The sequence below is a fragment of the Galeopterus variegatus genome, unplaced genomic scaffold (assembly GCF_000696425.1).
Source record: "Galeopterus variegatus unplaced genomic scaffold, G_variegatus-3.0.2 Scaffold4422, whole genome shotgun sequence".
In the NCBI taxonomy this organism is placed as follows: domain Eukaryota; kingdom Metazoa; phylum Chordata; class Mammalia; order Dermoptera; family Cynocephalidae; genus Galeopterus; species Galeopterus variegatus.
The window spans coordinates 167,012-182,745 of NW_007730533.1; the positions used below are offsets into that span (position 1 = coordinate 167,012).

The 15,734-nt window shown below is 42.1% G+C and overlaps 1 protein-coding gene across 1 annotated transcript; it reads right to left on the reverse strand.

Moving 5' to 3' along the window:
- Positions 1-2,997: 2,997 nt before the first annotated feature.
- Positions 2,998-3,957, reverse strand: LOC103603074 (olfactory receptor 1361-like). Its single transcript, XM_008587551.1, has one exon. It carries the CDS (start codon positions 3,955-3,957, stop codon positions 2,998-3,000), a length of 960 nt encoding a protein of 319 aa, XP_008585773.1.
- Positions 3,958-15,734: the final 11,777 nt, after the last annotated feature.

Genomic DNA, 15,734 nt, shown 5'->3' on the forward strand with positions numbered 1-15,734 from the left:
TGTGAAGAGCAAGGTGTGCAATTTCTAAATAGTGGGCTCTGCCCCACCCCTGCCTGCAACCAGGCAAGCAACGGAGCACACCTGGGGTCTTGTGGCAGGGGCCATGGGCCACTGCTCCTGCCTGCAAGAACATCTTAGAATGCGTTTATTAGCCATGTGTGTTTCTTTGGGATCTGTGACCTATCTACTCATGTCCTTCACCAAATTTCTGTTAAGATTTTTCTAATTAATTGAGTTCTTTATGCATTAAGGACGTTAATCTTTGTGTGCTAAATTTATTCCTTATCAATTGACTTTAAATTCAATTCGTGATGTTTTCCTTCGTTTGTATGTTGAAAAAACAATTTTCCTTCTAACCACTAAATTAAAAAAAGGTAAATAAATAGATAAAATATTCAATGCCAAAATTTAAAAAAAAGTGGGCTCAATCCCCTGTGCTCTCTGATTATTTTTTGTAATCCAGAGTTCACAGCTTTAATCTTATAGACAAGAATAACGTCCTGGGAAATGAGTAAGAGACAAGACATAGGAAACTTAGACCTCTGAGTGTCTGAGTGGGGCAGATCCATTCACTGGTCTAGGACTCTGTTGTTACATGAGAGAGAAAGTTCCACCTTGCTTGAGTCAATACTCCACTAGAGTTCTTTTATTTTCTTTGTAGTAAATGTTATGGGTTGAATTATGTCCCTCCTCTCCCAAATTCTCGTGTTGAAGTCCTAACCCCCAATATCTCAGAATGTGGCCTTATTTGGAAATAGGATAGTTAAGAAAAGATCATACTGGAATAAGGTGAGCCCCTAATCCAATGAGATTGGTGCTTTTATAAAAAGGGGGGCATTTGGAGATAGACACACACACTGGGAGAATACCATGTGAAGATAAAGGCAGAGAACAACTAGCTGAGAAACACCAAAGATTGCCAGCAAACCACCAGAATCTAGAAGAGAGACATGGAACAATTCTTTCTCACAACCTCAGAAGGAACCAACTCTGCCAACATCTTGATCTCAGACTTCTAGCCTCTGACAATACATTTCTGTTGTTTAAACCATCTAGTTTAAGCTAATTTGAACTAACATGGAAATTAGTACCAGAAGTGGGGTGCTGCCATTGCAAAATATGAAAAATTGGTTACATAAGCTTAGTGGTCTGGTTGTGAGGACACAGATATTTCAGATTGGAAAGCATGTGACCCTTGTTATGACAAAGAACAACATTTGATAAGACTACCATCTGTGACAACCCAAAAGGTAGACCATGTGTCTACTGAGCATGTGTTTCTAGAATGATTAGAAAGAGCAAGAATGTTACTGTAAGTTGGATGCTCCTTGCTGCTTTTAGTGAAGAATTACAAGAAATAGATGATCTTAGACAAGAATTGGCACCTTTCAGAGTCAGTAACATCACAAGATTGGAAGAGCCAATATCTTTCTGTCTCCCAAACAGTAGAAGTAGGGCTCTTGCCTCCTGCCCAAGGCTATTGTTTTAGGTGGCCTTGGGGTAGTCTTTATTAACTGAGAGTGACAAAGATGGGTGGAGTTCAAGGAAGCAAATTAAACAGACATAAGAACTCTGGCTAGAAAAGAACATTGAACGTTGTTTCTAGCAATGGAAACAGCCAGAGGCAACTAGACCAGATGCCTACTAAGTTTTTTGAAGGAACTCTGTTGTCAAGGAAACAGAGTCCAGTCTGCAAAAGGTTATGACTTTTGAGCCTTTGCCTTTTGAGTTTCTTTGTGATAACAGCTTAACTTGAACCTTAACCCAGAGTGGGACTTGAATCCTGGTTTCTCTGGTTTCCAGAGCACTTCTTTTTAACCCTTAAGAGTTCTTCAGGCTAGAGTATAATCTCCACAAGATCAGGGATTTTGTTTGCTCTCTCCTGTATCCTCAGCCCTTAAAAGTATGTCTAAGTAGTAATAGATGCTCAATAAATAGTTGTTGGAAGAATAAAATAAATTAGTCCCCACTTATCTATGGCAGATACATTCCAAGACCCCCAGTAGATGCCTGAAACTTCAGATAGTACTGAATCCAACTACTGTTGATCAGAACACGGTGCCATTCATTTCTTCCACCTACAAATTTAATGTCTTTCCCACCTTAACTAAGGATGTATCATGCACTGTGATGGGAACTTTTTTTTTTTTTTCCTTTTTGTCTTTTGTCGTGTCCGGCAACGGATCGCAACCCTCAGTGTTGCTCCCACACCTCGCTCAGCCAGTGAGCGGGAACTGGTCTGTATGTGGGATCCGAACCCTCAGCGGGAGCGCCACCACGCTCCCAAGCGGCGCACTGTAGCAGTGCGCCACCGGGCCGGCCCCTGTGATGGGAACTTTTGCAGTTTAGGATGCAACAGCAAAATTAGCATGAATTTCTTTTTCTTCTTTACAATTTTGTGGATAGAAGATTTATTCTTACCGTAGACCTTAGCAACCTCAGCATACTTTTTTCTCCTTTTCCTTATTAAATCAAGAACTTTCACTTTTTCACTTTAAAGAAGCACTTTCTGGCATCTCTGGCATATCCCAATTGCCAGCATCATTCCACTTGCACTTGGGGGCAAATAATTATTAAGTCAAATAAGGATTAGTTGAACACAGTCATTGCTATACCACCAAAGTTGATCTGATGACCAAGAAGGTGGGTATGTATAGAGTGGATATTGTGGACAAAGGAGTCACCTCCTGAGTGGCACGGGATTTCATCACAGTGCTCAGAACAGTGGCACAATTTAAAGCTTATGAATTGTTTATTTGTTAATCGTTATTTATTAATTGTTTATTTCTGGAATCATAAAATTATTAATTGTTAACTGTTTATTTCTGGAATAATAAAATTATTAGTTATTAATGGTTCATTTCTGGAATTTCCCATTTAATATTTTCAGAGCATGGTGGACCGTGGGTACCTGAATCTGCAGAAAGCGAAATCGCGGAGAAGGGGGGACAACAAATGAACTGAAAGTGATATAAAGGAGTTGTTTAAGATTGGCACTCAACTCTGTGGCCACCCAATGATAACTGGCTTCCTGCTGAGAAGGGCCCCCAGAGCACCCTTCATGTTACTGTTGCGCAGGCTGTAGATGAAGGGGTTCAGCATGGGGGTGACCACGGTGTACATCACTGCAGCAGCTGTGTCCTTCTGGGCCGTGTGGGAGGACATGGGGCTGAAATAAACCCCGATGAGCGTCCCGTAGAACAGGGACACCACAGAGAGGTGAGAACCACAGGTGGAGAAAGCCTTCCACTTCCCTCCTGCCGATGGGATCCTCAACACAGCAGCAAAGATGCGCGTATAGGAGACCAAGATACCCACGAAGGGGGCGATGATCGGCAGGGCGCCCACGGTGTACACCACCACATGGTTGAGAAACGTGTCGGAGCAGGCCAGCTGCAGCAGCGGGCTGAGATCACAGAAGAAATGCGGGATCCGGTTGCAGGTGCAGAACGAGACGCGGGTCAGTAAGACCGTGTGGGTCAAGGCGTTCCCGAAGGCGGCGGTCCAGGACGCCACCACCAGCAGGCCGCAGAGCTGTGGCGTCACAGACGTGGCGTAGTGCAGAGGGTGACAGATGGCCGCATAGCGGTCGTAGGCCATGGCGGTCAGCAGGAAGCTGTCTACGCCCGCGAACCAGATGAAAAAGAACATCTGGGTCAGGCAGCCGGCGTAAGGGATCCCTTTGTGTCCTGCCACGTGATTGGATAGCATCTTGGGGACGGTCGTGGAGGTGAAGCAGATGTCCACGAAGGCCAGGTTGGCCAGGAAGAAGTACATGGGGGTGTGGAGCCGGTCGTCCGTGGCGATGGCCAGGACGATGAGCAGGTTCCCAAGCCCCGTGACTAGGTACATGCTCAGGAAGAGCGTGAACAGCAGCTGCTGTCGCTTGGGATCCTCCGAGAGGCCCAGGAGCAGGAACTCGGAGACCCGGGTGAGATTTGCCCCTTCTATGGCCATCCTGGATCAATCAGAAAGGAAACCGGGGAGCTGTCCGCGGTCCTGGCCAAGGCCAGCTCTCCATTGCCCTTTCTGGGTTCAGACATTCAGCAGCAATTAACCCCACTCTCACCTGCAATAGGATTTCCCTTTTCCCCTGTTTGCCACATCATTCCCACCAGAAAACACATTGGGGCAGACGCCGCTCATCCCCCACAGTCCACCGGCAGGATGTCACCTGCAGCTCGGTGGACAGCTCCCGAGCACACCGACCATTTCTTGCCATTATCACCTGTATTTCTATCCCTGAGGGTTTCATCTGGCCACAGAGGTAAGCTCAGCCTGCACACAGGGGTAATGTGAAAGTCCTGGGAGATGACACCCCTAGGAGTGACCCCTGGCCAGCGAGGGACAGGGCTTGTTGAATGAATCCCTGATGTCCTCTCTCGTGACTGGGAGAGTTCTGGAGGGTGTTCTGCAGTCTCTGAAGGATCCCTAAAGGGACAGTCCCTCAGTTTCCGAGAGCAGAAGCCTACTTATCTATACCCTCCCTTCCCATTTCCCTTCCTCAGATGCTCATTGGGTTTCCTGGGATTATATCCTAAATAAACTATTTACACTCAAATCCTTGACTCATAACTTGCTTTGGGGAGAATCCTAACTAAGAAGCAAGGATGCTAAAATTTCTTCCACCTTTGAAGGAATCCCTTCCTCATCTCAACTGCCCCTCCAACTACTGCCCTTTATCTCTTCCCTATTGGACCTCAACACTTCTCAAAAACGTTGCCTGTCCTTGCATGTTAAAAGCAACCATGACCTCCTATTGCTTTAATCCAGGACTAATATCCAGCCAGTATGCAACAGCACAATTGTCCCATTGCTGAAGTCCAAAAATATTTGGCAGAGGCTGGCAAATGTCCTTATAGTAAAATTAACTAACAAAAACTGCAATGTAAACTCAATCTTTCAAGCTAATTGCTGTGGAATGTTGCAATGACCTTAGCTACATGGGCAACAGCTGAGAAACATTTGCAGAACTATCTGCCAATTTGGCTCGTGTCACTGTGAGCAGTGTGGCTGTGTGCTAACGAAATGCTCTGCAAAATCGGAGAGGTATCAGTTTCTCATTATCCTCAAATTTCAAGGTTGGTTCTGGTTTTAAACAGTTAAGATTTACTTTGGTTTTTATTATTTGTGCATGGTATTTTTTTGTGTGTAAGTTGTAAGTGTGAGATGTTTTGATAATTGTAAGTTCAAGAGTTTATGATAAAACCTACAAAAGAAACATCTGAAAAGAAAAGAAAAGCTTGGATAAGCTTCCTAATGTTTCTATTAAATATCAGTGAACAGTGCTCTGCTGTATTTGTGGGAGAACAGAGAAGAAATGGTGTTCATAATGAGCTGTAGCCCTGGAATATCCAATTCTTGTAGAAATCAGAGAAACCTGACACAGCTTTGTAATGTAGGGCTCACTGTAAAATATGGCAAATAATTTGTATTTTTGTCATAACAGACAAAATTTTTAAAACAAATATATGGGTAGCTTATGGTAATAGGTGTTATAAAAGTTAAATATAAATCCTGCTCAAAAGCCATTCATTAGAAGTTGAAAAATAATGTTGAAAAATATTGTTGCAATGAACATGGGAGTGTGGATATCGCTTTGAGATAGTGAGTGATTTTATCACCTTTGGATGCATCCTCAGAGGTGGGACTGCTTAAAAAAGGTGGGAAACCCTGCCGTTTGTAACAACATGGAGAATCCTGGAGACATTATGCTAAGTAAAACAAGCCAGAAACAGAAAGACAAATACTGCATGATCTCACTTATATGGGGAATCTAACAAGTCAAACTCATAAAAACAGAGTAGAATAATGGTTATCAGGGGCTAGACAGAGGGAATAAGGATATGTTGGTCAAAGAGTACAAACTTGCAGTTATAAGTTGAATAAGTTCTGGTGATCTAAGATACAGTATGGTGACTGTAGTTAATAATAATGGAATTATAATTTATTGTATATTTAAAATTTGTTCAAAGAGTAGATCTTAAGTATTCTTAGCATAAACCAAAAAAAAAAAAAAAAAAGAAAAGAAAAAGCCAACTATGTGAGTGATGGATATGTTAATTAGCTTGACTGTGGTAATTATCTCACAATGTATACATACATCAAATCATCACATTGTATGCCTTAAATATATACAATTTTTATTTGTCAGTCCTATCTCAGTAAAGCTGGAAAAAAAGAAGTTGAAAATCTAATACTTAAATGTTTCATCTGAACTACAATCATGTTTTGTTGTTTTGGTGTCAAGTAGAGAAAATTTGCAGTAGTCAATGAGGAAACGTTTAAAAAGTCATTATTCATTTTCACATTATAAAGCATTTGGATAATAAAAAGTTACAGGAAAAAATTGTTTTAAGTAAAGGTATGTTGGTAAAGCAGACAGAAAAATTAGAAAGTAATATAAGAATTTATCACTCTAATGTATGTTTAAAAGTAATTGAGACTTTTCAGATAAGAATGTTTAATAGGACTTCAAAAAAAGTAGGATCGATAATGGCATGATTTTGCCATTCAGACTCAAAACCCATTCACTGAAAAGAAAAAACAACTTTGCAGAAAACTACATTGTCTAGAATTTCAACCATTATCAATGAAGCTTAGCAGTGTCACTAGAAAGGTTTCTGTAATTTATTTAAAAAGTGAAATTCAAGGCTTCAGTTTTAAGATTTGTTGTTGACCACACAAAGCTGTATGATTTATTTCAGAATGACACCTGAAATACGATCTGAAAAAAGTAAAAAAATATAGTTAAATGCATTGAACCTAAAATGTGGTCCAAAGATGTTTGTGATGCTTTAGTGGACTTTTAAAACTGACATTTCAATGAAAAATATCTCTGTGAAAACCTTGGATTTTGTACAGATGTAAAGTAAATTTGGAGTTTCAGGCAAAATTTACAAAACTTTCTGCACATTTTAATTTGATAACACTCAATTCTCTTTGTTCAGTTATTTTTGGATGATTCAAAAAAGATGTAACTCAAATAAACCACTTTAAATCTTTTTCTCAAAACTTTATATTTGCCATCATGCATCCAATAAACATGAAGAAAATGAACCAGATATGCCTAAAGTGCTGAGAATTGAAATTATGAAAATTGGAGGAGTATTTGGACCCAGATGGGCAACCTGAGGGGCTGGAGCTATCAAAGCAGCTTAGAAATCATGTCAAACCTTGTCAATTTTTCTCAATAAAAATTGTGAGAAAGGAGTAACTAAGAGTTTAGAAAATAAAGTTTTGGGTTTTTTTTGGGATTTGTCTTTAATAAATGCATTTCTAACAGGGATATCAATACTTTCTTTGGATTTATAAGAAAATATTTCAGTTAGTAAAGCTAACAATAATGTATCAAATGATACATGACAATATGTAGCAAATCATACATAAAAAGTGGACACATGGGTCGGCCCCATGGCTCACTCGGAGAGTGCAGTGCTGGTATCGCTGAAGCCAAGGATTCGGATCCTATATAGGGATGGCCGGTGCGCTCACTGGCTGAGTGTGGTGTGGACCACACCGTGCAGAGGGTTGCGATCTCCTTACCGGTCCAAAAAAAAAAAAAAAAATAGACACATAAAAATAAATTAAGAGAGTGATGAAACAGAATTGTAATTGTAAGGTTATTACAGAAATAAAAAAAATGTGATATGCCATTTGAAAACCAACAGCATAAATATCAATCCTGGGGTGGGTAGAGAATCTATTAAGGAGTCTGCTAAATTTTACAAAACTGTTTGTTGTTTGATGACGAAGTAAAAAAATAAATTTATTGAATTCTAGAAGTTGGTCAAAGGATATCTGTGAAGTGCTATGAAACAAATATTACTAAAATTAGGCCAATCAAATATTTATGACAATTAAACAATTGCTGGGACTTGATCAGTGGGTGCGGTGTCGAATATACAAAAATCTCAGCCAGCATTATGAGAACTTTGCTTTTAATTATAATTCTGTTAGTTCAGTAGAAGCTGAGAGAAGACTCAACACCTTGAACAATATTATTGATGTTAAGAAATATCTCAATTTGTTTTGAGGGTGCAAGAGACCTGGGGTCTGTCACCATGAATCCATCTGTAAATGGCAGCCCCATTCTCCTGGTTGTTCACACTCAAAACCTCGGAGTTACCCTCAACTGCCTCTCTTACATCCACATGGAAGCCTCCAGCAAAGCCTGGTGATTACACCCCCAAAATATATTCGAGCATCCACACAGATCTCACTACCTTTTCTACTCCCGTCCTGTCCCAAGCCACTGTCTTCACCACCTGGACCTTGCAGTTGTCACCTGACTGGTTTGCCTACTTCTACTTTTGCCCCATGATGGTCTAGTCTCCACATGACAATGGGGAAGTCCTTTAAAACCACAGATCCATTTTTATTAACCCTTTGTTCAAAGACTTCCACTGGAGAAAACTCCAAAGTCCATCACTTTACCTATAAGACCCTGTCAGAAATGCCCAGCCTCCACCTGATCTCTGATTTTATCTTCTACTCTCCCCTGTGCATATTCTGATGTTTTTGTTGTTCCTTGAACAAGCCAGGCATGCTCCTGCCTCAGGGCCTTTGCACGTGCTGTTCCTTGTACTCTTTTCCACACGATTCTGCATTCCACTTCTGACATGTACCATAACATCTCCACTAAGCATGCAGGAGAAGCTCTTATGAAAGTAAATCAGATCTTCTCCTCCACATAGAACCCTCCCTATAATGTTTAGAATATAATTACAAATTCTGCAAAGTCTGGCCTCTGCAGACCTCCCCAATCTCAACTCATATCACTGTCCCCCCAGCCACACAGGTCTCTTGGTTTAAGATTGATCCTGCTTCGGGACTTTTGCACCTGCTATTTTTTCTGCCCAGAATGCTCTTCCCTCAGGGCTTCTCTCCAACTTTCAAGACACACCTCAAATTCTTCCTTCTTTCATAGCTCATCCCATAGTGGCTTCTTGGTCATCCTCCTAGGACTTGTGTTATGTGGACCTTCTCCCTGGGCCCCTTTGCCTGCTCTCTGTTTCTCTCCTCCCCTGCCCAGGAAGTCTACACTCCCTGTCTCACTTCCTTGTTAATTCATCAACTACTTCTTGAGCGTCTTCAGTGAAGCATTCCCCAGGCTGTGGATGAAGATTCTGAGATGATGACAAAGAGAGGGTCCCCTCACCCCCATCCCAGCAGCAGCAGATATGAACAAGCAAACCACAGAAGAGACCCCCATGCCTCTAATGGCCATTCTACAAATTAAAAGATGCTCAACCTCATCAATAACTAGGAACTGGAAATCACAATGAGATGCCATTTCACATGGACCAGACTGGCCAAAATTAGAATGTCTGACACCACCAAGAACTGGTCTGGCCATGAAGCAACAGAAATGCTCACATGAATCAGGGAGGCCTGCTGATTGGCATGAACACCTTGCTGGGCAATTTGGCAGTATCTGATGAAGTCGTGTGTGCTGTGTGGCCCAGCAATCCTAGCACAGAGGAATTCTCTCGAAGATGCCTGGGGAGGCATGTTCAAGAGTGTTTGGAAAGGAGAAAGGCCCATCTACAGTAGGTGCACACATCAAATGTGATACTCCTACTTGGTGGATGTTTATATGGTCATGGAAATGGAAGAAGAGTGGAGCGGCTTGCCCCAACCTGCATGAATCTCAAAAACATAATGCTGGGCAGAAGAAAAGCAATCACAGAAGGATGTGCACAGAATAACGCCACGTATATAAAACTTAAAATCATGTAATGCAATTCTACAGATTGTTCATGGATGCATCCTTTGTGGTCAAGGTAAAAAATGTGCATAGGAATGATAAATGTAAAAGAATTCAGGGTGTTGGTTACGTTGAAGGGAGAGACAGATAGATGATAAATAGACAGATAAATGATAGACAGATAGATAATAGATAGATAAGGGATAGATGATAGATTAGGTAGATGGTAGATGGTAGATGATAGATAAGAATGGAAGTGAGTAGGGGTACACGAGACATCAGTGTTACATGAGATGTTTTTCCTTAGATCAGGTGATGAACCCACCTGCAAGCTGTGCTCCACCTTAAATTGTTATCTATGCTTTTTTGAATGTCTGAAATATCTCACACACACACACACACACACACACACACACACACACACACACACACACACACTGTGGTTCCACAGAACTCACTAGGAGAGGGCTGGATGGGTAAATCACAGATTCCATCACCAATCTCTGGTCAAGGTCACCATGTCCTTTGATCTCTGAACCTCAGGGTCCAGACACCTCTTGGGTGCCCCTCCCCCTTGCTGGGCTTGCCCAGCCTCCCACAGACTCTAAATCAAACCCAGCTCAGCATCTATCCCTAATTCTGCCTTTCCCTCTGCACCCCAGCTTAGCTGACCGTCGAGACACCCAGGACAGAGACGCGAGTGGCAGCCGGGCCTCCTGCCCCACTCACTGCCTCCTGACGACTTTACCTGGCCCCCTCCCATCATCCTGGCTCTTCTCCTGTTCAGCTCCTCACAAGATCCTGACTGTGTCACTCTTAGACTCCCAGACCTGCCCCTTTGCTCGAGGCTCTGGGTTTGCTCTTGTAGTTCAGTCTCCACAATGGCCACCATCGGGGGTAAATGACCTGCCTCTCTCTTGCTTAAAACCTTGCACTGGCTCCCCATCACCCTGCTACTGATAGTTAACATTTATTATGTGCTTCTTGTGTACCAGGCACCATGACCAGGAATTCAACATGCTTCATCTTTCTGAACGCTCTAAGGCAGGGACTCTTACCTCCGTTTATAGGATGAGGCGGCTTGCAGAGAATAATCAACTACCCAGTATTTCAGTCTCTCTTGCTTCAAAGCTCTTAAAACTCTGCTGTGCAGGACCCACAAGCTGGAACCTCTCAGCAGAGATTCCCGTTTCATTTTACAGACAAGTTCACAGAGGCTCAGACAGGCAAAGTCACTTCCCCAAAATCACACAGCAGGCTTGGCTGGAGACCCCACAGCCCCTGTGTGCTGTTTTCTTTTTCTGCCTGGCCTCTCTCTCTCTCTCTCTCCCCACAGCCCCTGTGTGCTGTTTTCTTTTTCTGCCTGGCCTCTCTCTCTCTCTCTCTCTCCCCCCACTCACCTATGGGAGGTATCCCTCTGGCTGTCAAGATGTCTGGCAGGAGGTGGGCCAGCTCTTCCTGGGAAAGTATTCTGAACTATGTGAGATGTGGAGGCAAGTCTTTGGCCCCACAGCAGGGAGCATTAGGACTTGGCAGAGCACAGTTTACCCCTCTAGGCTCAGACCTTGCGCTCAGTCCCTTGTGTCTTATTAGGGTACCTGCTAATTGTCTGCTCTACTCTGTCCCTTCTGGGCCTTCCTCTTTGGGGAGGAGGGCCACCTAAGCTCATTCAGGGCTTTTTCCTCTACTCCTACTGAGCCAGGGTGGTGGGGACTCTGGGCCACTTTGGGAGACCTCCCTGTAGAGTGTGGGCCCAATGGAAATCCCCCAACTCTGCTAGGACCTGCCCAAACACTGGGGTAAGTCCCCATTGCTGGGAGCAATGGTCTCTTAACCTTAATTTTTTAAATAGAGGTGAGATTCACATCACATAAAATTAACAGTTTTAAAATGAAAAGTTCAGTGGTGTTTAGTACATTCACACAGTTGTGCAACCATCAGCTTTATCTAGTTCTGGAACATTATCACCCCAAAAGGAAATCCTATACCCATTAACAATTACTCAGCATTCCCACCTCTCCCAGCCCCTGGCTACCACTAATCTGCTTTCTGTCTCTAGGGATTTGCCATTCTGGACATTTCATATCCAGGATTATACAGTATATGCCTTTTGTGTCGGGCTTCTCTCACTCAGCACAATGATTCTGAGGTTCATCCAGGTTGTAGATACAACAGAACTTTACTCCTTTACGTGAGACTGTGAACATAACTTTCCATCTTGAAAGCCTTCCTGCTTGTTACAACCTTTGTGTGAACCCTGCCCACAGAAGTTGCACAGCGACTAGGGGTAAGGTAGTTAGAACAATAGTAGAAACGCTTGATGACAATACAGAAGGGACGTAACGATTAAGTACTGGTATGGTTACAGCCGGTCTGGCTACCTGCAACACAAGACCACCCAAAATAGTAATCATTGTCATAAGTAGTGACATTGGCTTGTTTCTTAGTTAGTAACTGCTTCATAGCTTTTTCCACTGCTTTGTGTGAGCTGCCTGCATGAACGTGGGCTCAACCAGGGGATGGTGCAGAGAAGCTTTGCGGATGCTCCTGGGTCGTTGCCTGCCCTATCCAGTACCCTGTAAGTGAATCACTCTCCTAATTAAAAGTCTTTGCCTTACTGTATGGAAGTTTCTGCTTTGTTTTTCAGTCTCAAGACACTTTCTCAGTTTGGTGGGTGTTTTGTCTGTGCTCCACCTTCAGACACTTTATATGGCTGAATAATATTTCGTTGTGTGGATGTTCTATAGCTTGTTTATTTGCTCATCCATTGATGGACATTTGGGTTGTTTTCATCTTTTTGGGTACTGTGAATAGTGTTGCTATGAACACTGGCATACAAGTATCTGTTTGAGGCTCTGTTATCAGTTTCTTTGGGTATATCCCTAGGAGCAGAATTGCTGGGTCATGTGGCAATTCTGTGCTTGACCTTTCAAGTTTAACAGTTAATTGCCAAACTCTTCCGTGGTGGCAACACCATTTTACACTCCCACCTGCAAAGCACAGTGTTCCAATTTCTCCATGTCCTCTTGAACACTTGTTCTTGTCTGTATTTTTACCACCTTCGTGGGTGTGAAGTGATATCTCATTGTGGTTTTGATTTGCCGTTCTCGGATAGCTAATGGTGTTGAACATCTTTTCATTTTCCAAACATTTCTGACCTTGTATGGACACCGAATTGACAAGGGGTGGACTCGTGATGGTTAATTCTAGATGTCAACTTGATTCCATTAAGGAGTTCCTAGAAATGTGGTAAAGCTATCTTTCTGGGCATGTCCATGAGAATGTTTCCAGAAGAGATTAATATGTGGGCCTGAGTGGACTAGGTGGGAAAGATGTACCCTCAATATACGTGGGAACCATCCAATCTGCTGGGGGCCCAGAGAGAACAAAAATCAGAGGAAAAGGCCAATCACTATCTCCATCTTCTGGAGCTGGGATGCACTCTTCTCTTCTGTTTGTGGACATCAGAACTTGAGACACTTCAGCTTTTGGGTTCAGGACTTACACCGACAGCACCATCGGCTGTCCTGGTTCTGAGGCCTTCAAACTTGGACTGAGCCATGCTTCTGGCATCCAGTTTGCAGACGGCCTATCGTGGGACTCCTCAGCCTTCACAATTGCATGAGTCAATTCCCTTAATAAATCCCCTCTCATATATTTATATACATATCCCACTGGTTCTGTCCTTCTGGAGAACCCTGACTAATACAACTAACTTGCTCTCTTGAAAAAAAAAAAAAAAAGAACTCTGTGGATTGAACGTCCATCCAAACTCATTGAAACTTAATTCCCACTGTAACTCTTAAGAGGGTGGGAAATCCTATTATGGTAATTGAATGTGGGGCCTTAAAGAGGAGATTAGATTGTGAGGACTGTGTCCTCATGAATGGATTGATCATTCATGGAGTAATGGGCGTGGTTCTGATGGCTTTAAAAGGAGATCAACTGAAATATGTGATACCCTGAGAGCCATGTGATACCCTGAGAGCTATAGAGTCACCAGCAGGAAAAGGCCCTCACCAGATGTGTTCCCTAGACTTTCGACTTCCCAGCCTCCAAAACTGTAAGAAATAAGTTTCATCTCTTTATAAATTACCCAGTTTCAGGTATTCTGTACTAAGCTACAGAAATGTACTAATACACATAATAGTGGTGAAAAATATTTGGGCAAATACCCCCACTACATGTATTGTTTGTTTGAAAACTAAATTTGTACCATCGTAGTAATGATATAAAACATGTTTCCTAAATTGGAATTAAAAGAGGAAGTTATTAGCATGAAATAAACTCTAGGTGGTTTCAAACCTCCCTAATACAATACTAAGAATAGCTAATACTTTGAGGCGCCCATGGGGCGAAGTTCATTGTTAAGGGTCATAGATGGAAACTCTTATCCTGAATAGGCTTTTTGATCACTGAAAAATGTTTGGCTGTTTCTCATCATAGCTGACGACTGTCATTGGCTTTCTTCCTCTCATGAGGTGGCTGACACAGAGTTCATTTTAGCGGTAGAAGTGTCTGGCATTTTTCGTTTGGCATTGGGATCAACCTGTGATCTTTAGTGTCACAAGTTCATTTTTGATTGGTTGAGATAAAAATGGGTAATATAGCCTGTAGATCGATTCACGTGGAAACTGCATTATGAGTATTGAATAGGCTGAACGCTAAAGAGTGCGTTTAATGAGACATAAAATGTTAATAAGATATGCTTTCTTTTTATTTCAAAATCTTTAAGAATTTAGATCCATATGGAAGTTGCAAATAGCAGCATAATACAGAGAGATCCCATGTACCCCTCCCCCGATTTTCCCCAGTGATAACGTCTTACATAACTATAGCAGACTATCAAAATCAGGACACTGACATCAGTATAGTAATAATAACTAAGGATCTTATTCAGAATTCATCAATTAAAAAAAAATTTTCGTGGTAAAATACACCTATAAAATTTGCCATCTTAACCTTCTTTTCTTCTGTTTTATCAATATGCAGTGTAGTTGATTTTCATGTCCCTTTACCAATTCCTCCTTCCCCCCTCCCCCCATCAACATCATATCTGTTCACTTGTCTTAATAAGTTCAAGGAATTGTTGTGATTGTTGTGTCTTCTCCCCCCACCTTCCGTTTATTTGTTTGTATATTGTTCATTTATTTATTTTTGTTAGCTCCCACAAATAAGTGAGAACATGTGGTATTTCTCTTTCCATGCCTGGCTTATTCACTTAATATAATTTTCTCTAAGTAACCATTTTTAAGTGCGCAGTTCAGTGGCATTAAATACATTCACGCTGTTGTGCAACCATCACCACCACCCGTCTCCAGAACTCTATTCATCTTGTAAAACTGAAACTCTGTCTCCATTAAACACTAGCTCCCCATTCTGTCCTCCTTCTAGAGTTCACCGATTTTTGTATGCAGTAAATTATTTTGAATTGCACTATGAAATTTTATCACTCACATAGATTCCGGATACAGAAATGTTCTAGTACCCAATAAAAAACCTCCCTTCTGCTATCTCTTTTTAGACACACCCTCACCCTTCCTTAACCCCTGGCAGCCATAATCTGGCAAACATAATCCCCATAACGCTCTCACCTTTAGAATGCTGTGCCAGTAATATCGTACAGTATGCAACCTTTTGAGATTGACTTCTTGTACTCAGCATAATGTCCTTGAGATTCATTCAGGCTGTTGCATGTATCAATAGTTATTCCTTTTTACTGCTCAGAGGTATTCCATTGCATGGATGGATCACTGTTTATATATTCACCAGCTGATGGATATCTGGGTTGTTTCCAGCTTTTGACTATTATGAATCATGCTGCCATGAATGTTTACGCACATAAGCTTTCAGATCTCCATGTACGTAAATACCCCGGAGTGGGATTACTGGGTCATATGACAAGTGTAAAATTAACTTTATAAGAAACTGCCAAACCATTTTCCAGAGTGTCCATAGCATTTGGCACTCCCACCATAACGTATGAGAGTTCTGCATCCTCGTCAGCACTTGGTATTGTCAGTGT

What these genes read in the sequence shown, in the direction of transcription:
- LOC103603074 (XM_008587551.1), bottom strand. Translation starts at nt 3,957, where the DNA reads ATGGCCATAGAAGGGGCAAATCTCACCCGGGTCTCCGAGTTCCTGCTC.